A 25,439-nucleotide genomic window follows, 5' to 3' on the forward strand; every position below is an offset into this window, starting at 1 on the left:
TCTTACTCCTTCTGTTCTTGCCATGCTCTGTCACCCCCAGGTTCCTGCAGGGCTCACACGGTTCATCAGAATCACCTTCTGTGGAAACTCACAAAATCTAGAATCACTCACTTCTCAACTCCACTCATTCATTCCTCTTTTTCCCACCTGGGGAACCAACTTCCACATTTTCTTCAATCGCATTCCTCCCTCCAGGTCTTCAAAACAGCTCTTCTCTGGTCACCATTTCTGATCATTCCCCATCCAAAAGCATGATATTTTCCACCCCCATAAACCTCCCTTACCTTCTCCAAGCCCAGCTCTTTCCAACTTTCCAGTTTGTTCTGCTGGATAATTACCTCTGCCACCAAAGGTGAATGGAGGTTACGTTTTCACCCCTGTCTGTCTGTTTGTGAACAAGATATCTCAAAAAGTTGTGGACGGATTTGGACAAAACTTAGTGGACATGTTGGGTGTCTGACGAGGAAGAATTGGTTCAACTTGGGTGAAAATCTGAATATAGATTCGGATACGAGAATTATTTCATTTTAAAGTGATACTTCACCATTGAGAGATAGGGTGAAAAGCGATATATAACATGATATTAAAAAAAGTTATGGACGAGTTATAACTAAACTTGGTGGACGAGTTGGTTAGGTGACAAGAACAAGCTGATCAGATTTTGCTTCAGGTCCGAATCCAGATCTGGACTATCAGTGGGATAGAAACCAGAAACTGTTCAGCCTGGCAGAGGAATGCGCTCTACCAAGTGCTCTCCTAGTTTGCTTCTGTACACATCGTGTCCACCCACTGTGTCCTCCCCTCACACTCTTTCTTCCCCACATACATTATTTGTCCAAGTCTACCTCCATTTTGATTCTCAATCCTGCTGGTGGTGCTTCCCATCCTTTCTTTCTCATGTTCTTTTTTTTGTTCTGTTGCATCCTGATCCGTTCTGTGATCCAGCTCTTCCATGAGCCTTGACTTTGCGTAAAAAAGGCTTCCATGAGCCTCGATTTTGTTGATCTCGGTATGCTTTCCGCCATTAAAAGCAAGTGAGAGGTGACGTTTCTGGCGTTACCCTTTGTCGGAGGAAAAGTTGTAATATCTCTGTTGAATATAAGACATCTTCCTGTAGACTCCATCCATTGTTCTACCTGTCCACCGGTGCAGATGAACACCAGCTAGCTACCTGAGCAAGACTAGTTCTTAATTTCACAAATATTTAATCAATCAATCGACAGTTTCTAAAAAATAGTGTGCAGTGCAAATATTAGGCAGCACATTTGATTTTGCTCATTGAATATTAATAAAACTTCAGGAAAATCATTTAAGTGTAATTACCATTACAACAAGCGTGACAATTAAATAAAAATTGGGGAAGAAACATTTTTGGATGTAAACAGTCAAATTATCATCAGCAAATGCAATTTGTCACTCATATCGTTTCACACCGAATATTTGTACCGTACGTACATTTTAAACACAAGCAATGACAACGGTACCCACAACATATCCTGCGGCCTTCAGTCTTCAGTCCCTGCCATTAACTGCAGAGACTCTATGAACCGACTACGCCTGCACACACTCGTCTCCACCCTACTTATATTGTCCCAGAGAGGATTAGGATAGCATGCAGTGCTTTTCAGGGCAAACAACTGGCATTACCGCAAATACGCCGACCCACTTGAAGTGCCATCGATTGCAGGCCACAAAACCTACCAATCATGGCTCTCCTAAGGATATGGATGGTGATGCGACCCTTTTGCGCTGTGCAAAGTTGATTTTGTTTCTGTATCTACAATAGTCACCTATTGTTCTTAAAAAAAAAAGAAAAAAAGAGGGAGATAAATGAGCAGGTGCTAAATCAAGCGAAAAAAAAAACGTTCAGCAAATATCTTTGAGGTTTCTGAAACAATGGCGTATGGGAGGAGATAGTTCATCACACAAGGCCAAAATGAACTCGTTCATTTTCTTTCTCCTCTTCAAAAACCTCACATAATCATTCAAAATATGTATAACATTATTGTTTTGACACAAATTAACTGCACCAATTGGAACATTATCACAAGTTAAGGAAATGGCATCACAGTTATCAAAATAGTGATATTTATCAAATTATCAAAAATAGTTATCAAAATAATAAAACTGCAGCTCAACTGTTCTTCCCAATTTTAAAGTTTGTTCGGTCTGGCAAAGAAAGGAGGTTCTTCATCAGTTATATCATCAAAATTCAATGCGTAGTATCTAAGTGATGCCTGAAAAGTCTGCTTTCTCAACTTTTGACTTGCATGATGTCCTCTGTGAGTTGAGGGATAGCTTAAACAAACTTTATAATGATCACTGCGAGGAACTATTTTGCCGTATTTTTTGAAAGTCACACCATCATTTTGACAGAAGACATTTCATATGTTAAGTGGAGAGAAAGATGATGATGTGCAAAGTATAGCAAAGTTTCAAGTTCAACAAGACTGAGTATTTAACAATCTAGAGCCTCAACAGGGGATATAAATAACAGTATGTCTCAAAATGAACAATCTATATTAAAGAATATCTGTATGCGGACACACACACTCACTGACATGCAGACGAATTACAATAACCTCTCCCATCCCTTCAAGAAGTGGTGAGGCAAACAAAAAGCATGGTCAAATGAAAGAGCACATTAAAGAATACCTTATAGAGCCTTTAAATGAACCTTGCATTATAACCTCTCTGCTCAACATAATATATCCTCCAAAACACAAATGCTATTAGAATGAAAATATCTGAATGATAAATCGAAATATGTGAGCATTGCATTTTCAGAAGATGACTGTGAATTCACATTGAACTTTCTTTCGTCTCGTCTCATTCCCAAAGGGATGGGAGAGAGGAGTGCAATTACCTCTGCCAGCGAAGGTGGATGGAGGTTGTTTTCACCCCTGTATATCTGTCTGTCTGCCTGTTTGTCTGTGAACAAGATATCTAAAAAAGTTGTGGACGGAATCGGACGAAATTTGGCAGTGCGGTAGCGTATGTGACAAGAACGAAATGATTAGATTTTGGTGAAGATCCGTATCCTGATCCTGATCCGGCTACCAGAATTTTTAAGTGATCCTTCACCATTGGGAGATAGGGCCAAAAATGATACATAGCAGGGTATCTCAAAACGTTATGGAAGGATTTGGACGAAACTTGGCAGAGATGTAGCCTATGTGACAAGAACGAAATGATTAGATTTTGGTGAAGTTCCGGATCCTGATCCGGCTACTGGAATTTTTAAGTGATTCTTCACCATAAGGCCAAAGACGACACATTGCGGGATATCTCAAAAAGTTATGGAAGGATTTGGACGAAACTTGGTGGACAGGTTGTGTGTGTGCGCCAAGGAAGATTCGATTCGATTTTGGTGAAGATCTGAATATGGATTCGGATACGATAATTATTTAATTTATGAAGTGATTCTTCACCATTGAGTGATATGGCTTAAACTGATACATAACATGATATCTCAAAAAGGTATAGACGGATTTGGACGAAACTTGGTGGACCGGTTTGGTCAGTGACATGGACAAATTCATTCGATTTTGGTGAAGATCTAAATATGGATTCGGATAGGAGAATTTTTTTTAAGCAATTCTTCACCATTGCGGGATCGGGCGAGAAGCGATATATAACATGATATTAAAAAAAGTTATGGACGAATTATGACTAAACTAGGTGGATGAGTTGAGAAAGTGAAAATAATAAGCCGATTAGATTAGGTCCGAATTCAGATCCGGCCTATCAGCGGGATACAAAACAAACTGTTCACCCTGGTGGAGGTATGCACTCTACCGAGTGCCGTTCCAGTTGGTCTGTGTGTCTGTGAGAGAGTGTGTGAGTCCGCACGCAGATCTACTTCATACAGCATCTGCGGTCACAGCAAATTGTGTTTCATGATAACATATGCAGCATTTCTGTCAGGCCTTCCAGTGCACCTCAGATCACGAGCTTGACTAGCATGCCTGGATGGCCTCAATCACATTTCCATCTGGTGAGTCGAGCTCATGACGTGTGATGCGCTGTAAGGCCTGAGTAAAAGGCTACATATTGTTGCGGTTTTGTGTTTTATAATAAAGGTTAATTTCCCCTCCTAGTTTAGTTACACTACAACATCTAGCCTCGTTTAAGCTCAGTTATTTCTTAGTAAATGTAAGCGTAGACCTTTCCTGTGTGTAGTTTTGCGTTGAGTAGAATGATGAGAATTAGGTCCTTTACGATGCCTCCATGCTTTTGGTTTTGGCGCGAAATACCACGAGGCCTGAACAAGTCGATCAGGGCCTAGGGAAGGCAGGGCAGGAGGAGTGGGAGTGAACAGTAAGCGCGAGCCGCCAATCAGGGCTCAAAGGGAGTGACTTACCACTGCGGCAAAAGGCGGAGTTTCGAACATTCGATGCGGGCTAGGGCGGGGACGATATAACACTGTGCCCGGAGCCCCCACCTCAGTTATGAGGCAGTCAGTTATGAGAGGGGATGCGCCAAGTTATGAGGCGCTGAGTTATGAGACGGGAGGAGACGCGCTGAGTTCAGTTATGAGAGTGGCGCAGCCCATGAGTTATGAGCTCGAGTTATGAGGAGGGATGCGCTGAGTTGAGTTATGACCTCAGTTATGAGACGGGAGGAAAGCGCTGAGATACGAGTTATGAGTTCGGAGCACTCAGTTTGATGGCAGTTGTATTAATCGCGCTGTAAGAAACAGCCGTGCCGGGCCACAGACGCGCATATTTTCCTGCCTGCCTTCCTTTACCGAGATACGCGCCACGCGGATTTTCCCGCCTGCCTGCCTGCCTGCCTTCGCCGGGTTACGTGCGGTGACCGCCAGAGGGCCACGCCAGGTGAGCTGTTCCTGGAGGACCAAAGCCGGCGCGTTCAGCGCATGAACATTTCTTCCTTCATCCCCCTGTGAGTGTGAGTGGGCCCATTGTCTGAGGATTAAGTTAAGACTGCTTAAGACTGCCCTGTGTGTCTTCTTCTACCAGTGTACATTGTGAAAATAATAATTAAACCTGTTCTTCCTTTGATTCAACCGTTTCGTCCCTTCCATCATTGACTTAGCGTGGTACGAATTATATCGCTCTGATCGGGTTCCAATAGCAAGGTAACAGCACGGACCACGTGGTACGCCATCCGCTCGGGTGTACTCAATTACGCGTGGTTCGTGCGAGACTCGATCCCCGCTTCCGCGGCGGCGTGGGTACTTAGGTACGTGCGAACATTGTCCCGAGACCCTTTTCCACGTCTGCCCGGAAGTGGCGACTCAGTCTCGCGGTTCGAAGACCCAAGGAGAACCAGGGGCTTAATCTCCCCTTGGTAAGGGAACGGGCTTCGCAAAACCGTAACAATATGTTATCTTGAAACACAATTTGCTGTGACCGCCTATGGTATATTAAAGTAGATCTGCATGCGGACTCACAGACTCATACACATACTTACTGACAACAATTATAATTGTCTTTACCATCCTTTCGGAAATGGGAATGTTATTGTGATGGTGCTGTGCATCAATCCGTGAGTTAGTGAGTCCACACTGGCTCACAGGTGCCATGGTGCGGCTCTGTATTGAAATGCTCTGTCCTGTTACAACATGTGAGTACCTTTCATGAAACTGAGGGCTGCCCGTTAATCTTCATACGAAAAAAACCTGCCCGAATAATCCCTGCCGGTTAAAACCAAGGGGTAGTGTTCATACGTGCAAGCAATACAGAGTTCACTCCCATGGTTAGACCAGTGAGCTTCATAATGGTCTCTTTGTCATTTTTTGTTTCCCCAACGACCAGACTCTGGTGCATAAATATTTAAGGAAATTAAGGAACCCAACAGCGGAAATACAATGCTCCGAAAAAACAGGAAATGGATGCTAGATTTCCATAATTCTGAGTAAACAAAAACATTTGATAAAAATATTGAATTTTTGGTAAAATAAGGGAGTACTGTGAAACATATTGAGTTTTAAAGCACATTATGTTCATTCATTTCCAACAGCAACATGCACATCTGCTGTCACCTTTGATAAACAACACGACCGAGACTTACAAAGAAAACCCAATTTCAATTTCAAAAAGGACCTGCAGCTAAAATATTTTAATCCAACTGAAGACAAAGAAAGGTTATGAAAAGAATGATGAAACCTCGGATTTTCAAAACAGCAGCAATGAATAAGGGATTACAAAAGAACAGCAGGTGAGTTTACCACCCGATAATGCACCAGACGGTCCACTGACGAATGAGATGCTTCATAAAATATTTTGAAATAGATATAAAAATGGCACGACATATTAAAACAACGAGGTGTAAACTGTAGTCTTTTTATTTTATCAAAGTGAAAATCATTTCCCAAATTTAGTGCCATAAATTGTGTGCACAGCACAGGTGTCATGATAATTGCATGCAAAACTGATAGACGGTTGTTGATGGTACAAATCAACAAAAGCTAAATGCAAACCCAGAATCACTTCATATTAAAAGAAAGAACTCGTCAAATAATCAAATTTTGCATGTACGTGTAAGGGGGCATTGAAAAAACTTGAACAACCGAGATGTTTACAATAGTCTACGAAACACCAACTTTTGTATTTTACAATGTGTAAGGATACATAATTATCAGTTAAATAATGGAGGCTCATACTCATGGCAAAGCTTTGAGCACAAACAGAAGTAAAAATACAGATGCAGACACACAGACACAAAGGTCTATGTATGGACACATAGGTGAACATACAAAAGTGCGCAAAGACACGGGTGAACAGACAAAAGTGTGCAAAGACAGAGGCGCACAGAGACAGAGATGAACAGATAGAGGGGGCACAGAGACACAGACACAAAGGTACACAGCCAAAGAGGCACATATACAGAGGGGCACAGAGACACAGACACAAAGGTACACAGCCAAAGAGGCACACAGACAGAGGGGCACAGAGACACAGACACAAAGGTACACAGTCAAAGAGGTGCACAGACACAGAGGTGCACCGATACAGAGACACACAGAGACACAGACACAGAGGTGCATAGAGACACAGACAAAGAGGCGCATAGAGACAGTGGTGCACAGAGCCAGTAGCCCAAAGACACAGAATCACACAGAGACATTGATGCAGAGACAGGGGTGCAGAGACAGTAGCACACAGAGGAAGTGGTGCACAGAGACAGTAGCACCCAGACAGAGGCGCACAGAGACAGTGGAGCACAGAGACAGTGGAGCACAGAGACAGTGGAGCACAGAGACAGTGGAGCACAGAGACAGTGGCGCACAGAGACAGTGGAGCACAGAGACAGTGGCGCACAGAGACAGTGGCGCAGAGACAGTGGCGCACAGAGACAGTGGCGCACAGAGACAGTGGCGCACAGAGACAGTGGCGCACAGAGACAGTGGCGCACAGAGACAGTGGCGCACAGAGACAGTGGCGCACAGAGACAGTGGCGCACAGAGACAGTGGCGCACAGAGACAGTGGCGCACAGAGACAGTGGCGCACAGAGACAGTGGCGCACGTAGACAGTGGCGCACGTAGACAGTGGCGCACGTAGACAGTGGCGCACAGAGACAGTGGCGCACAGAGACAGTGGCGCACAGAGACAGTGGCGCACAGAGACAGTGGTGCACAGAGACAGTGGCGCACAGAGACAGTGGCGCACAGAGACAGTGGCGCACATAGACAGTGGCACACAGAGACAGTGGCACACAGAGACAGTGGCACACAGAGACAGTGGCGCATAGAGACAGTGGTGCACAGACACAGAGGCTCACAGAGACAGTGGTGCACAGAGACAGTGGTGCACAGAGACAGTGGTGCACAGAGACAGTAGCACACAGCGACAGTGGGGCACAGAGACAGGGGCACACAATGACAGTAGCACACAGAGACAGTGGCACACAGAGTCAGTGGTGCAGAGACAGTAGCACACAGACAGAGTTGCATAGCTGCACTCACACGCACACACACACAATTGTTTTGAAATAAATCAAGATTATCATATTAATTAAGGCAATAACTATTTTACAAATAAGTTTCAGGTTATTTTGCCCATGCATTACGTAGCTCAGACAACATACCGTTGAGTAGACGGAGGAGGTGCTTGATACCAGAGATAGTGATGAACCGTGCACTGTAACAACATCACAGCCATGAAATCAAAACAATGCAAATCCATTTTACAACAACAGGTCATTGTCCTGAATCCTTACCAGAAGTGGAGTTCTTCATAAGATACTCAGAATCATAAGATACCCAGAACAATATTATGGCTCTGGATGATCAAAATGAAATGAAATTTCGGATCAAAGTTGTTACCATCAGCAAAAAAAATTTATGAAACAATAGCTGCAGTGGCATCACGGAAGGTGCCTGAACACATTCTGACAATATTATATAAGTTTCATATTTTTGTCTCCGGCCCCTCCGCCAAGGTCTGAGACGGGAAACATTAAAATGAGTTCCGTCCGACCCGACTGACCGATCATCTGTCCATGTACTTTTGGGTACACGATATTTCAAAAACCGTTGAACATTTAGCTTTCATATTGCAGATATCTATTCCTCATGGCACTATCTCAACCTGATTAGATGACAGCTGTGATTGGCTAAATTCTGTTGCCATGGCAATCATTTCAGTAACTTGGCTTGTTTCCGTGATATTTCAAAAACCGCTGAACATTTAGCTTTCATATTACACAGATGTATTCCTCATACCACCAAATAAAGCGGGGGACCGAGAGTGTCAGCAACTTTTTTTTTTTAAGCCTTAACCAAGGCTTGATATGTACTCACCACTGTTGTTGGTTGAAGGGTTAACGAAAATGGTGCTGCATGCTTTACGAGAATTTTTTTTAATATAAATTTTTTAAATTATATCTGCACATGCAAGTAAGACGTCCTTTGGCCTAACAGTGCAATAACTACACATCTCTACATTTTCAATAACATTTAGGAAAAGGACTGTTTTCTTCAACATTAGAAAACAACTCACACATTGAAAGGCTTGATTCAAATCCATTGGTGGCCAAATATATTGCCAAAGGGGGATTTTGCACATGACTGCACATTAATCCTGTTTTTGGAAAAGCAGCATTTCATACAGGATGTGTTGCAGGCCAGTGTTATAAAATATAGAAAGTTACGGCAGTGTTATATGAGACGTGCTTTAATGTTCGGAAGATACAAATGTGTTTGGTCATCGCTCATCAGAAAATGAAACAAAAAAACCTATAACCGGTTGGAATATTCTTACAGAAACTACAAGTACCGGCGTATATTGGCGAGTCATCAAACAAAATATTACAAACTGATGAGATAAAGATGAAGCAATGCAGCAGTGATATCTATGGTTATAAATGAATGTCATGAAACATACTTTCTAACACGTTGATAATTCAAAACATATTGCATGATGATCTCATGATGAGCATCTGCGTGATGTTATAAAATTGAATGCAAGAGCTAAAAATTTCCTCCAAAATTGTAACTTCATGGAGCCTGCGTTGGCCTTTTCACCTTTTGAGTCAAACGGTTACCATCGTTTGTGAATGTCCAAAAAAATTAATTTTTACAAAATTTACAATACCCGGAGATACATAAGACACAATTCCAAACCAGAGCTGCACATCCAAGAATGTTTGAATGTAAATGAGGTGCATCTGATGTGGGAACAAGAGGAAAAAGGACACAAAGAGATATAGGATATGAAGGGCGGCAGACATATTGAAAGGAAATCAAATACGGATGCAGATTGGGTCAGAGATGATGGAGGAAAGAAGAAAAGAAGGAAGTTATGAAATCAAGGAGGCATCAATTTTCATGCCAGAAGTTATCATTTTATTGTCGTCACCAGTGATTGAAACGACGGACATTACCATTTGATAATGAACAAGTTGCAGCTTCTGAAGAAGATGCACCTTCTCAGAGTGCATGATTCCAGGTGCAGCATTCTTACCTTCCTCAACGCCATCTCGGAATGATGCCGACCGGCTGATCCCACGGTGTCGTTCGTCAAGAGATGCAGAGCTGTTCCGCAGCCGGGTGTCTCCGTACATCTCGTAAGTCGGTTCATGGGTCGAAACGCTGTTCGAACGGAATACGTTTGGGAAGGACATGCTGAATTGAGCAGTGTTTGGACTTGCTGTGGGAACAGAAAACACAAAGGGTTAAGTAGTTGGCGACCTGAAGTGAAAAAGGAAATTTGAAATTTTAATTCAAATTTTTAAATTTAATTCACCAAAGGTGAATAAGTAAATTTATACAATATAAATAGAAGATCAAACCACTTCACATCATTGTTTAAAGAAATCCTATTTCCATCCAACTACATTTTATTAAGCATGTTACTGTATTCAATCTACACTATCAAGGAATAAAAAAGAATTTGACTCTTCCATGATGTAATTGATAAATGGCAATGACTAAATGTCAGGTGACCAATTGTAGGATCTCAAAAGTTACGTACAGGATGGTTGAACAACGAGTATTTCTTCATGCTTACTGTGTTGTGTTCCCATATGAATACTTGCCTCAAGTTGTTAGGTTTATTTCATACATCCACAACCAGACTCAGTGATGTACGTTTTGTAGCATTCACTCTTGAGTCTGGGAGGTCGGCGGTTCGAACCTAACCCCAATTAAGCCATACAAAAGACGTACAAAAATGGTACGCTGCTTCCTTGCTTGATGTTCAGAATTGAAAAATAACACAACATGAACAAACAACCATAGCGCCAGCTTAATATGCTTCATGGTCTCCTAATGCATTGAAGTTCCTTATAAGGCGACTCGTATTTTATAAAGTCATTATTATTACCACTCCTAATGGCCCCAAATATTACCCTTGCTAAAGGTATTGCACTTGGGTCCATTTGTCTGTTGTCTATTTGTCGTTGCAGAATGTGTTAACACAGGCCATGAACGCCATCTAGTAATAATGCACAATTAGAATGTGAGTACGTCTATAAAGTATGTACAATTAGAATGTGAGTACGTCTATAAAGTATGTACAATTACAATGTGAGTATGTCTATAAAGTATGTACAATTACAATGTGAGTACGTCTATAAAGTATGTACAATTACAATGTATGTCTATAAAGTATGTACAATTACAATGTGAGTACGTCTATAAAGTATGTACAATTACAATGTGAGTATGTCTATAAAGTATGTACAATTACAATGTGAGTATGTCTATAAAGTATGTACAATTATAATGTGGGTACGTCTATAAAGTAAGTACAATTAGAATGTGAGTACGTCTATAAAGTATGTACAATTAGAATGTGAGTACGTCTATAAAGTACAATTAGAATGTGAGTACGTCTATAAAGTATGTACAATTATAATGTGGGTACGTCTATAAAGTAAGTACAATTAGAATGTGAGTACGTCTATAAAGTATGTACAATTAGAATGTGAGTACGTCTATAATGTACAATTAGAATGTGAGTACGTCTATAAAGTATGTACAATTAGAATGCGAGTACGTCTATAAAGTATGTACAATTAGAATGGGAGTACGTCTATAAAGTATGTACATTTAAAATGGGAGTACGTCTACAAAGTATATACAATCAGAAAGTGAGGAAAGCATCTTTTAAAAAGTGCTTTTCATGATAAGAACAATAACTACTTTTGTACCCATAATTAAAATCTATAAAGAACACTTAATTTGTCTGCATCTTCAGAGGGCAGTAAGTGCAACTCATGAGAATGAAATGCACTATTGAAATGCAATGTAAAATTATGGGTAAGATTCAATATGGGCATTTAAACATCAAACATGTAGTGTTTCGAAAAATGACCCTGGGGACCTGTTTTAGAGCAGAAGGGCCCCGTTATGTGCCGGGACATTCAATAAGTGCTGGCTAATCCCGGAGAGATGGTGTGTATGTATAAATGTGTGTATTTGTATGTAAATACAGTACATATCTATGTTTGGATGTATACTGTATATGTATGTATTTGTATAGTATGCACATACGTATGTATGTATATATGTATGCATGGATGGATGGATGTGTGTATGTATACATGTATGTATGTATGTATGTATGTATGTATGTATGTATGTATGTATGTATATGTGAGTACGGATGTGTATGTATATAGTATGTATGTATGTACTGTACATAGTATGTATATCGTATGTATGTACTTAGTATGTGTACTGTATGTATATCGTATGTATTTAGTATGTATGTATGTATATAGTATGTATATATTGTTACGTTTGTGGGTGTAAACAATGAAATACCTTAAGAAAGTTCAGAATGTGTAGGTTTAGAATGCTCCGTGTGCCACAAAGAAGCCACCTTGTTGTACGTAAGTAGGCCGTCTGTCCGGGTAAGAGCGTTTGGATGTCGCCATAAGGGGCGTGGCTTTGTGCTAATTAATCCTAGGGTTTAAAGATTAATTCCCCAGTGTGTAATTTGCCTCCTGTGGTCTTCCCTCCGGTTTTATTACATTCGGCCAGCCAGGAAAACGAGGGCTCAGTAAAACAACGATGGCACTGTAAATTGACTCATTCGCTCACCACGCCCCCAGGTCTGACAAACAGCATTTGCTGATCGGCAAGGGAATGACGTCATCCCAACATTCCCAAACAGAGATTAGACTCTGCCCCCCAACGACTCGTAATGAGGAGGCCACGCCCCGGCCTTCGTGATTGGTCGGAGTGATGGATGATGGAACAGAACTCGGTGATTGGACAGAGTGTGACGTCAGCGTGGAACAATCGAGAGCTGGGTGAGAAAAAAGACGCCGGCTCACCATCTTGGTCTCTCTTTGTGCTGGTGTTTGTTGGAGGCAGTCACATTTCTCTGTCTCATCTGGTCCTGGCGTTTGTTGGAGGCGGTCATGTTTTCTCTTTGTTCTGGCTTGGTGGCGGGCGGTGGCACATCTTTGGCTCATGTGCGCTTGCGGAAAGAGACTGAACAAGAGAGGTTTGGCGCAGTCGGCATCGCGAGAAGTACCTCACGTTGGGGACGTCGAGGAGTGCGACTCCACGCCATTTTGTGCGTTCCCATGTAGTGACTCTGGCTTGACGACCAGCAAGCCCTACCAGCCATTTGGGGACACAAAGCTGAGTGCCGGCCGATTACCAAATCGTTTTATTTTCTTTCATGTGTCTTCCCTGTGTCTGTAATTGTGTCCGCATGGAGGGTCCCTCACCTTAGCCTATTGCTATTAGTTTTCACCTCAACATTTTTATTGTCTTTGCATTTATTTTCATTAAATCATTATTTGTTGAATTTTATTTTTCTTGTCTTGTTTAGTTTCTTTGTTTGTGGGTTCGGATTAACCCAGTGTCGGCCGTCCGATCAGGTAAGACTTCGAACCTTCCCGTGCGTGAGAAAAGATAATCCCGCCAAGTTTGAAGTATGCCTCGGAGTTAAAGCTCGTTTTGGTTATTCGTCCTCTTGGGGTGTTAACCCCAGGGACGCGACAGTATGTATGTACACTACCGGTCAAAAGTTTTAGAACACCTCAATTTTTCCAGTTTTTATTGAAATTTACGCAGTTTAATGTCCAGTGAATAACCTGAAATGGTACAAAGGTAAGCAGTAAACTGCTCGAGGTTAAAAAAAAGTTTAGGTTAGCAAAAATGGGAAAATAATGTAAATTGCACAGTTATATTGTAAAAAAAAAGGCCTTCTTCAGGGAACAAGTAAAGGTTGAACAACTTAAAGCTGTTCTGCAGCAATGTACGTAAATTAAGCCTTGAAAGTTGATGCAAACAATTCTGACAGGTGTCCCAACCTCTGCTGATTACTTGATTACAAACCCCCTGTCTGTATAAAAGCAGTATTGGAAGAGACTGTTATTACACCCTCTGAAGCATTATTTGGACAATATTGCACTGCAGGAAGTAGTATATTGGAAACTGGAGGAAACTCTGACAGGAAGAGGTCTGGCAGACCCAAAGCCACAACAGAATCAGAAGACATGTTTCTGAGTCAATAGCTTGCGTGATAGGCGGCTCACAGGACAACAGCTTCAAGCACAGCTTAACACTGGTCGAAGTAAGCAAGTCTCCGTTTCAACTGTGAAGAGAAGACTTGGAGCTGCAGGTTTGACAGGTCGAGTGGCAGTAAGAAAGCCATTGCTAAGATGGCAAAATAAGAAAAAGAGGCTTGCCTGGGCCATGAAGCACCACCAGTAGACTAATGAAAAATGGAAGAAGGTCTTATGGACCGATGAATCAAAATTTGAAATATTTGGTTCATCACGCAGGGTTTTTGTACGCCGTCGAGTCGGTGAAAGGATGGTTCCTCAGTGTGTGACACAAACTGTCAAACATGGAGGAGGAAGCGTGATGGTCTGGGGCTCTTTTGCTGGATCCAGAGTCGGCGACTTGCACAGAGTGACTGGCACCCTGAACCAAAAGGGCTACCACAGCATTTTGCAGCGCCATGCAATACCCTCTGGTATACGCCTAGTTGGTCAGGTGTTCATCCTACAGCAAGATAATGACCCTAAACACACTTCCAGGCTATGTCAAAACTACCTTCGAGGAAAAGAACAAGACGGTAGGCTTCAAATCATGGAATGGCCAGCACAGTCTCCAGACTTGAACCCCATCGAGCTGGTTTGGGATGAATTGGACAGTAGGGTGAAAGCAAAGCAACCTACAAGTGCAACACATTTGTGGGAACTTCTGCAACAGTGCTGGGAAGAACTTCCCAAACAATATTTGATTTCCATTGTAGAAAGAATGCCACGAGTGTGTTCGGCGGTTATATCTGCAAAAGGTGGCTACTTTGCCGAGTCAAAATTTTAAATTAAAATTTGTTAAACAAAATGACTATGATTTCTTTTTTTATCTCCAACTGTTTATTTGTTCTATGCTTAATTTCAGAGTACATTGACACATTAAACTGCGTAAATTTCAATAAAAACTGGAAAAATTGAGGTGTTCTAAAACTTTTGACCAGTAGTGTATGTATGTATGTATGTATGTATGTATGTATGTATGTATGTATGTATGTATGTATGTACATAGTATGTATATAGTATGTATGTATGTACATAGTATGTATATAGTTTGTATAGATGTATGTACATAGTTTATATATAGTTTGTATTGATGTATGTACATGGTATGCATATAGTATGTACGTAGCATGTATAGATGTCTGCATGTATGACTGGATGGATGTATAGGTGTACGTATGTATTTATGAATGACGTAAAAATAAAATGAAATAATTTATTCTTCCGATAGTTTTTTTTAAACACACCTGTATATGCATTTTTACAATTGGGAAATCCAAAAGAACAATCTTGTGATGCTAAAAATGTGAAAAAAATAAATTGAAGCTTTTAAAATGCCATCAGATGGATCTAAAGCAACCCTGTAAACAATGTGGTGCTCCAAGGACAACCTTCAGAAACACTTGAATGTAACAAAGCATTGCTGAAGCTTGTGTGCCGAAGAGCTTACCTTTTCGAAAAAAACCTGATTTTTAAGAGGCGATGAAAAGGCACCTAGTTAATCATGTAAAATAACTAGAGCTAATCCTCTTTGTATTTACTCCAAACCCATTAAGAAAACCTTCATACCAACTATCCTGAAAGACAGGAAGTAGGCCCTGATTTACTTAAGGGCCATGACTTGTCATGGCAAAGATGTTTCCCTTCAGACACCAGAAGCCATGTCGGTTGTAAGAGCTAAAGGGTTTAAATGTTGATTTGAAATCTCAAGAGCATTACAACAGAAGTATCGCCGACCAAATACACACCGTCAACGAGACTGGCAGGTCGGTAGCAACATCTAACGGGTCTCAACAGGAAAATGTCCGTCTCTATCGTTTTTCATGGACAGCTTGTGCGGCAGAGGAAATTTGGAACCCGTGTTCCATCTGTAAGGACCGGGCACACCACGGCCATTCAAGGCCCAAGACTACGGTTCTGTGTGTGAAATGTCTCATGAATAAACATGTTGTTTAAACTTGCCAAATACTACTTTTTAAAGAATTTTTCACCATTCTCATACGTGTTGGATAAAATAGACCCAAAGGGTTAGGGCTCAAAGTATTTTGCTCTGACAAAGGGTATTTTTTTCTACTTTTATTTTATATAATATTCTTATTTATATTACAAATTATATTATTATTATATAATATATATTATATATATATACACATGTTGTTTAATTATATAATAATATATATGATAATATATTCCCTGCTATCCAATAATATATATTATATATATTATTATTTATTTTATATTCATATTCATTCATTCATTCATATATTATTATTTATTTTATATATTACAAAGGGTATTTTTTTCTACTTTTATTTTATATATTATTATTATTTATATTACAAATTATATTATTATTATAGAATATATATTATATATATACATGTGGTTTAATTATATAATAATATATATTATAATATATTACCTGCTATCCAATAATATATATTATATATATTATTATTTATTTTATATATTACAACGGGTATTTTATTTTATACTACTAAAAGGTAAAGTATCAAAGTATTTTATCCCCCCTCTTACTCCCCCTTTCCCGTGCCTCCTCCCAAAGATCTCCCGATGTCCCTGCTCTCCAATGTTGTACTTGTGTGCTGCCCTCTCTCTCCCCATCTTGTCTACCGCTCCCTTTATCTTATGTTTTATGAGTCAGTTTGTCTTTTTGTGATTAATGTTACATGAGATTACATGAGCCTCGATCTTGCATACAAAAAAACTAAATAATATAATAATAATAATAATAATAATAAAGAATCGTTCCAAATGTCAGCTCTACCTCATTCCCCAATGCAGTAAATATGCTCTTATCAACTCTCAAGTGATAAAATCATTTGTTTATCTCATCTGCCAATGCAAGCTGACACACCAGCCTTTGGGGAGACTAGTATTCCATCGTGACCTTTAACCGATGTCCTTTTACTGCAGCAATAGTTTGTAGGTCAGGTTCGAGCACTAACAATGAAATGATCGATCACTGTCGCCACCAAACTTCACTTCGGATAGTCTTTGCTGGTGAAGGGAAAAGATATCTGCTCATTGTGCTCCACACCATCAATCCAATTTCCGTCTTGTTTGGCTATTTGATATTTGGACGAGCAACAAGCTTAGCAACCGCTTAATTCTTTTAAACTTAATTTAAAATAACTTAATGAATTCTTAATTTGTCATGTGCAATCTTTTTCAAGCTAGGGGCAATGCAAACGTTTCAGTTTTCAAACTAGATAAGCCAATGGTGTTATTTTCGTTTGACAATCAAAAGTGTCTGCTGTGTTGTTATTATCCAATCATGTCGCATGGCATATGGAGCATCTTATGAACTTTCGCCAAGTCTTTCGTCGGTCTTGGGCCCACATTCCAATTTTATTCCAGGTGACTTTCATTACCTCCGCCACCGAAGGTGGATGGAGGTTATGTTTTCACTTCACCCCTGTCTGTTTGTTTGTAGGTTTGTTTGTCTGTCTGTGCGCTTGTTTGTTTGTGAATGGGATATCTCAAAAAGTTGAGGACAGATTTGGAAGAAATTTGGTCGAGAGTTTTGTGTGTGTGACAAGGATGAAATGATTAGATTTTGTTGAACATCTGGATCTGGATACGGATCTGAGAATTTTAAAGTGATTCTTCACCATTGAGAGATAGGGCCAAAAGGATATATGGCACGATATCTCAAAACATTATGGATGGATTCAGACGAAATTAGGTGGACAGGTTTGGCATGGGACAAGCACGAATCCATTCAATTTTGGTGAAGATCCAAATCCAGATCCAGATATGAGAATTTTAAATATTTTAGGTAATTCTTCACCATTGAGTGATATAGGGCCAAAAACGATATAGAGCATGACATTTCAAAAAGTTGTGGACGGATTCAGTCAAAACTTGGTGGATGAGTTGGGTAAGTGACAAGAACAAGGCGATTCGATTTTGGTTCAGGTCCGGATCCAGATATGACCTCTCGGTGGGCTGTTCAGCCTTGCGGAGGTATGCTCTCGACCAAGTGTAGTTCGAGTTCCTTTTATTTCCTTCTCAACAATATGTCACCAGGTCTTTTTCCTGGCCATCCAACTCTTCTCTTCCCATCAAGTGCCCAGCTTATTGTCCTTTTCGGTATATTTTGATCTTCCATCGGCAACACATGACCACAATCTATCTCCACCTCCTAATTTTCATCTCTTCCATGACGTTTTTCCTCCCTGTTAGCCTTTCAACCTCTTTATCACTAGCCACGCCAGGCCAGAATCAACAATCAATCGAAGTGCGACGCTTTAAATAAAGACTGCAACAATGCAGTGAGTATTTCGACTCAGCGTTGCTTTAAAATGGCTGTTAGAAAATCGGGATGTCGAATTGAGCAACGATTGTGGAAAACAGCGAATCGTGTCTTTGTTACAAGTGAGTGGCTTGGAATAGATGCTGCATGCGAGGCAAGCAAGATTGCCATAATGAGAGATGCTCGATCGGAGGAACACACCTCCTTTGCTTATTTTCTTACAAATAACCAGTAGCTTTACAGAATAAGGGGTGGTGTGATGCTAGAAAAAGGTTGGAAGGAAGTTGTCTGAGAATATCCATACTACCGGTTTCTCATGCCATGGCAAACTGATTTATTTGGATGTTACGTCGTGAAAAGTGAGAATATGTAGTGCGAGGTCTGTAGAATAATTAGCTTCCAAGGGTAAACAAGATAATTTATCTAAAATGTTATATTTTTGTGATTTCGTTACAATTGGGGATAAATAAATGTGTTTGATTGGGTTTCAAGAAAATATCCGAGTGAGTAAGTTTGTCGTTAGGGAATGATTGTTGGACCGGGATTCAATTCTGGATTCAGGCAGCTGGTCGAATCATTACTGAAGCACGGGTGTGCTGCTGATGCAAGGCTCCTGGAGATTAGGAGAGGAATTGGGAAATTGACTAGGATGCCGGAAATAATTATTTAGAATTCAGATTAGGGTGCCAGTGGTAACTTCGGAATTTAGCCAGAGTGCCAGCGATAACCTACTCTTTGTGCAAGAAACCATCTTTAATGTCTAATAGCAAATGCTAGCAGATGGGTCCCCAACGTAACATCCTTCCGAGGGAGGAGACGCTTATTGATGCAACGCTCTGCATGCAGAGCACCAATCTGTGACTTTGTTGTCAGTTTGGCAATCAAACCCAACCAAGATGGCTGAGTCAAGGAAGGCAACCTCTGCATCCCCAAAAACATAAAAATTTATGGTGATGCAGATTAATGAGATCTATTTCATGAGCATAAAATCATTAAGCTTCAAGAGACATGTCTAAAACAGTGGGTTGCATCTGCTGACTAAATGTGAGATGGTTGGCCAAGTTAATGAGAATGAATGATCTACCGTTGATTATATAACAAGCTGCTGGTCACAGCGTTAAAAAGAAAAACAGAGCCCGTCAATGTTTGCATTCAGACGTCGGTTTCTTCTTCTTCTTCTTCTTCCGTATGCTCAAAATAACAAAAATAGTAAAAAAAAAAAAGAAAAAAAAAAAAGAGGAAATTGACGATTTTATGCAACCTTGACCAACACGCTTTTAATCTCAAAAAATAATCAGCTTCGAGCTTTTGATTGGTGAACCAATTCTGTGACCCAATATGAAAATTCTTAAAATTTCAGGTCAACTGGATGAAAATTTATGATTTTATGCAACCTTGACCTTTTGATGTAAAAAAACAAACAATTAAATCCTACCTTTGATTGGTGAACCGATTCACTGACCCAATAGGCAAATTCTTAAAATTTCAGGTCAATCGGATGAAAATTGACGGTTTTATGTGACGCTGACCTTTGATCTTTTGACCAAGTTATTAATTTGCCTTCTCCATGTTCTCATAATAAAGCTTTGGTGAAAAGTTGATGACAAAACTTAAATGGTGAATTGAAATTTCAGGTCAATTGGATGAAAATTGACGATTTTAGGTGACGCTGACCTTTGACCTTCACTTTTGAGAAGACCAATATGTGTCCCAGTGTCTGAAAACTCCATAGAAAAGGCTTAACATTGGTACTAACTTTGAAAAATGACATCATATATAATACTTGCTGGGAAATATTTCTACAACTGGAAGTTTGAAGACCAGTCGATCCCTCAAACCAGGTACAGTAGTGGAAACTTTTGGAAAACCATATCACTCCAAAAACCTTCAGAAAGTAAGATGAGAGAAGAACATGATGGGAAGATGTGAACTTATCAAAGCTCATCTAAAACGTGCGCACCAGGTGGGGGGAAGTGGAAGCGGGTGTTTGTTGGGGAAGTGATGGAAGCCGCAGAATTGAGCGGAGAATGCTCTCCAGTGTCCTGGAGCCCACCGATAGAGTGCGACCGCAACCACTCGTCCTGTGCACGTTGCTGAGATGGTGCACACCTGCAAGCCGTGAGAAGCACCGATCAGCACTCTTCAGACCCACATCTTTCCCACAATAGAGGTAAGGCCCATGGAGCCCAAAAACAATTACAGTATATGGTTGTGCTCATCTGTTGGCATCCGCTGCCTTAAACAGTCACTTTGCTGTGACCAAATGCAATCAATGGAGTAAAAAATTTAAACACGATGTTTAGCTACCATGTCTGAAATAGAATTACGGCAAGAGAATGTAGAATATAACTGAATCTGATCATTATTATCCAGCACCCAATGGGCCGTGCAAATAAGCTCGGCCAACACATACGAAAAACAGTGGACTTTCAACATTGCTTCTGGACGTTTCCTCTTTCCAGAAATGCCAAGCTCTACATTCCAGAGTGGACGCGGAAAGAAATTGTGGAGCATTTCCACGATCATAGATGCAAGGCAAAGGTCAATATCTCAAATTACAAAGTGATGGCTGGAATGAAACGACTTTTGATGCAGATCCATTATGAGGTGACAGGAAGTGCATGCTGATGGTATAGCAATATTTGACTGCGCACATGGTCTCTCCAAGATCTTGCAACCTTTACAAAAGGTGTGCTTATCAAAGTAGGACAGGTACATGACAAGCACAGCAAATGAATACATTAATATCGTGTAACTCCATTATTTTCTTCTCTGATGGACAATGGGTATGAAAGAGTAAATAAACACTCCGACCCAAATTCTGCTTCTTCATACCCTTCATTTTCATCTTGCATTTAGTTATCAATGACAGTTTAAGATACCAGTACATGTGTTAGGATCCATACAGGCAAGTAGTTCAAGCCTGTTGACAATACATGGCTTTGAGCACTCCAACGAGTACATCGTTTCAGTCATCTGTGCTCGTTCAATATGCTATATTATGGCCATTTTCGCCATCTTACTGTAATTCACCAAATGTCCGTCTGTCTGTCCGTTCGAAGGTATCACAAAAACGGCTGAATTGATCGCAACGATATTTTGGGTGGGTAATCCTAGGACCTCCTGGAGTATATACAGACTTGGCATTTAATATGGAATATTTTTTTTGTGGGGATGAACTTACTTTTCAAGATGACTTAGAACCAAAAGTTCATTGGAATTATGTTGAAATTATTCGAGATTTTGTTAATGTGACCTTTAAAAGAAACAAAAACCACATTTGACATTTTGAAGCAAATAAATTGATCCTTGAAAGTGATGTAAACTGATATCGAACTCAATTCATGGACAGTACTGTGTTAAACTTCTGTGCGTTTTCCAGAAGTATCTCTTTATTTTGCACATTAGGCCAAATTTTTTTTAACAAAAACAAAAGTTAAATTACGACTGGGATTACGGACAGTAAAATTACAGTTCAGTACTTCGTGTAACCCCCACGAGCATTCAGGAGAGCACGTACACGTTGAGGCATGCTGTTCACGAGATTTGCCAAGGTTTGGACAGGAATCGCTTGCCATGCAGTTACAATAGCCTGCTGCAATTCACGCACAGAGGCAGGCTGCTGGTCCAAGTTGTCGATTTGATGCGTTAATTCTGCCCACAAGTTCTCTATCGGATTCATATCCGGGGACATGGCAGGCCACTCCATATGCTCTACACCCGCGGTCGGGAACCTATGGCTCGCGAGCCATATATGGCTCTTCCGGTGACGGCATATGGCTCCCAGACAATTTTGAGTTGAAAAAAAAAATATTAAAAAAAAAAAAATCAGTTTGGAACTGATTTTAAAATACTTGTGATATTTCTTAATAATACTGTGTCATTTTAAAGTAAACAGAAATTAGTTTTGAAGATAAATTTCACGGGTCACGGGTCACCCGTGGGTCGGGTCGGGAACCAATGGCTCGCGAGCATGTCCGCGTCATTGTAAAGGTGAAGAAATCAATTTTATCAGATAGCCAACTAGTTTATCCGCTTCAACCCTTGTAACGGAAAAGATGGCGAAAAGAAAAAAAGACGATGATTACCGTGCATTCCAGGCTGCGTGGACAGAGGAATTTGCATTTGGTGAGAGAGCAGGATCTGCGGTATGTCTAATATGCAATGATAAAATTGCATCGATGAAACGGTCAAATATAAAGCGGCACTTCGATACGCACCATGCTTCATTTGCATCGAAATATCCAGCGGGGGACAGCAGGAAAAGGGCATGCGAGGAGCTACAGCGGAGAGTGCAGACGAGTCAGCAGCAACTACGTGTGTGGACCAAGCAAGGTGACGGGAATTCCGCTAGCTTTGCGGGTGCTTTGGCAATAGTAAGGAATGGAAAGCCATTCACAGATGGCGAGTATGCCAAAACATTCATGCTTGATGTGGCCAATGAACTGTTTGATGACTTCCCAAATAAAGACAAGATAATCAAACGAATAAAAGACATGCCCCTGTCAGCAAGAACTGTGCACGATCGTAGCATCATGATGGCAAATCAAGTCGAGGAAACACAAATTAAGGACATAAACGCCGGGACATACTTTTCTCTCGCGTTAGATGAGTCAACAGACGTTAGCCATCTATCTCAGTGCAGTATAATTGCCAGGTATGCTGCAGGTGACACACTGCGTGAGGAAAGCTTGGCTGTTTTGCCAATGAAAGGGACAACAAGAGGAGAGGATTTATTCACGTCTTTCATGGAGTTTGCTAAAGAAAAAAAACTACCGATGGATAAACTTATTTCTGTCTGTACTGATGGTGCACCCTGTATGTTGGGGAAGAACAAAGGATTTGTAGCGCTTCTCCGTGAACATGAAAAGAGAGCCATCCTAAGTTTTCATTGCATCCTGCACCAGGAGGCGCTTTGCGCTCAGACGTGTGGCCAGGAGCTTGGTGAGGTGATGTCGCTGGTCATTCGAGTGGTCAACTTTATTGTTGCCCGAGCTTTAAATGATCGCCAGTTTAAAGCTCTGTTAGAAGAAGTTGGGAATCATTATCCCGGTCTGCTTTTACACAGCAACGTGCGTTGGTTGTCAAGGGGGAAGGTGCTCAGCCGTTTTGCAGCTTGCCTGAGTGAAATCCGGACTTTTCTTGAAATGAAAGGCGTCAAGCATCCTGAGCTAGACAACACTGACTGGCTCCTGCAGTTTCACTATCTCGTGGACATAACTGGCCATCTGAACCAGCTCAATGTGAAAATGCAAGGTATTGGAAATACAATCTCATCCCTTCAACAAGCAGTGTTTGCATTTGAAAGCAAGCTGGAAGTCTTTCTCAGGGACATTGAAACAGGTCGTCTTCTGCACTTTGAAAGACTGCAACAATTTAGAGATGCATGCTTAGCAAGTGACTCCACTCAACATCTGTATCTCCAGCAGCTAGCTGGCTTTACGTCCAATCTCCTGCAGTCATTCAAAGCACGTTTTGGAGAATTTCGTGCGCACACTGGTCTTTTCAAGTTCATCACTCATCCACATGAGTGTGCAGTGGACAAAATCGACCTGACATGCATCCCCGGGGTCTCTATCGGAGACTTTGAGCTGGAAGTTGCTGACCTGAAGGCATCAGACATGTGGATGAGTAAGTTCAAGTCACTTAATGGAGAGTTGGAAAGTCTTGCGCGACAGCGAGCAGAGCTGGCGAGGGAACACAAGTGGACAGAAATGAAAAATCTTCAACCTGAAGACCAGCTGATTCTTAAAACATGGAACGAGCTTCCTGTGACATACCACACAATGCAGCGTGTGAGTATTGCCGTATTGACCATGTTTGGCTCTACATATGCATGTGAGCAGTCATTCTCGCATATGAGGAACATTAAGACCAACCTACGCTCACGTTTAACTGATGGAAGCCTCAACGCCTGCATGAAGCTCAACCTCACCATGTATGAACCAGACTACAAGGCCATCAGCAAAACCATGCAGCACCAGAAGTCGCATTAAAAGTAAGACATATTTAATTTATTATACGTTAAAAATACTATATGGCTCTCAATGAAATATTTAGAAATATTTGGCTTTTATGGCTCTCCCAGTCAAAAAGGTTCCTGACCCCTGCTCTACACCACGGTCAGCAAGAAAGTGTTGGATCATGCGAGCATGATGAGGCCTTGGAAGACAAATCTTGGAAGATAAATCTTGGAAGACAAAGTTTCCTCGAAAGGCTGCACGAACAAATGGAAGCAATGTTTCTTCCAGAATGGCCCTGTGCTTGAACTGGTTCAGGTTTCCATTCAGAATAACCAGGTCAGTTTTGCCCCCTGCATGAAAAGCAGCCCAAACGGTCACCCCACCACCTCCAGCTTGGACTCTTGGCACTATACAATCTTCGTTGTAGGCTTCATGCACTTGTCTGCGCACTCGGACGCGGCCATCTTGACGATAGACCAGAAATCTAGACTCGTCACTGAAGATCACGTGATTCCAGTGTCCTGGCTGCCATTGACGGTGCTCTCTGGCCCACTGCAATCGGCGCTGGCGGTGTTGTCTGGTCAGACGTGGCTTTCTCAAGGGACGCCTGGCACGATAGCCTGCTTGAACCAGTCGTTGGTCGACTAGCCTTCTGGATACAGGCACATTTGTCAGTTGCTGCCACTCAGCCCTAAGCCGATTAGCTGACTTGGTACGGCCATTGCGGACTAACCGGTGCAGCTGGCGATCATCCCTCCTTGTGGTTCTGCGGGGACGTCCTGGCCTCGGTATTGGAGTAGGGACACCCCTCTGAGCATTTCGTTTCAGGATCTTTGACACCTGACCTTGAGTGATGCCATACTGCCAAGCAATAGCATGCTGTTTCATGCCGGAATTTCGTAAAGCCACCACTAAATGACAAACAGCATTGTCGAGTTGACGGACCATCTGCAGGGGAAGCGGCAATAACTTTTGTAGATGTGCAGCAGTTGTTTTCCACTAATACAGAACGCAACAATCCGTATATACCCGATTGTGAAGCCAATCGTCGAATGTACCTGTCCGTACATTTTGTCACGCCACCTGTGATATAATCCTGTTATTGACTTCTTGCTGCGACAGACAATCAGTGACATGGTTCTTTTAACAAATAAATCACCGAAGCGTAAAAGAAACTCACCAGATTGATATACCGAGTTCAGAAATTAAACCCAAGTCAAG

The 25,439-nt window shown here is 41.3% G+C and overlaps 1 protein-coding gene across 1 annotated transcript in view; it reads right to left on the reverse strand.

The window, feature by feature from the left end:
• Positions 1–25,439, reverse strand: part of LOC144889054 (neuron navigator 2-like) — a 64,309-nt gene that overhangs the window by 32,450 nt on the left and 6,420 nt on the right. The window contains exons 4-6 of the mRNA XM_078768863.1: positions 20,216–20,364; positions 9,932–10,117; positions 8,055–8,107 (exon numbers count right to left, since the gene is read on the reverse strand). Coding sequence (XP_078624989.1) covers positions 8,055–8,107; positions 9,932–10,117; positions 20,216–20,364 — 388 coding nt within the window. The remainder of the gene's footprint in view (positions 1–8,054; positions 8,108–9,931; positions 10,118–20,215; positions 20,365–25,439) is intronic.

The sequence above is a fragment of the Myxine glutinosa genome, unplaced genomic scaffold (assembly GCF_964187855.1).
Source record: "Myxine glutinosa unplaced genomic scaffold, kmMyxGlut1.1 SCAFFOLD_623, whole genome shotgun sequence".
Lineage (NCBI taxonomy): Eukaryota > Metazoa > Chordata > Myxini > Myxiniformes > Myxinidae > Myxine > Myxine glutinosa.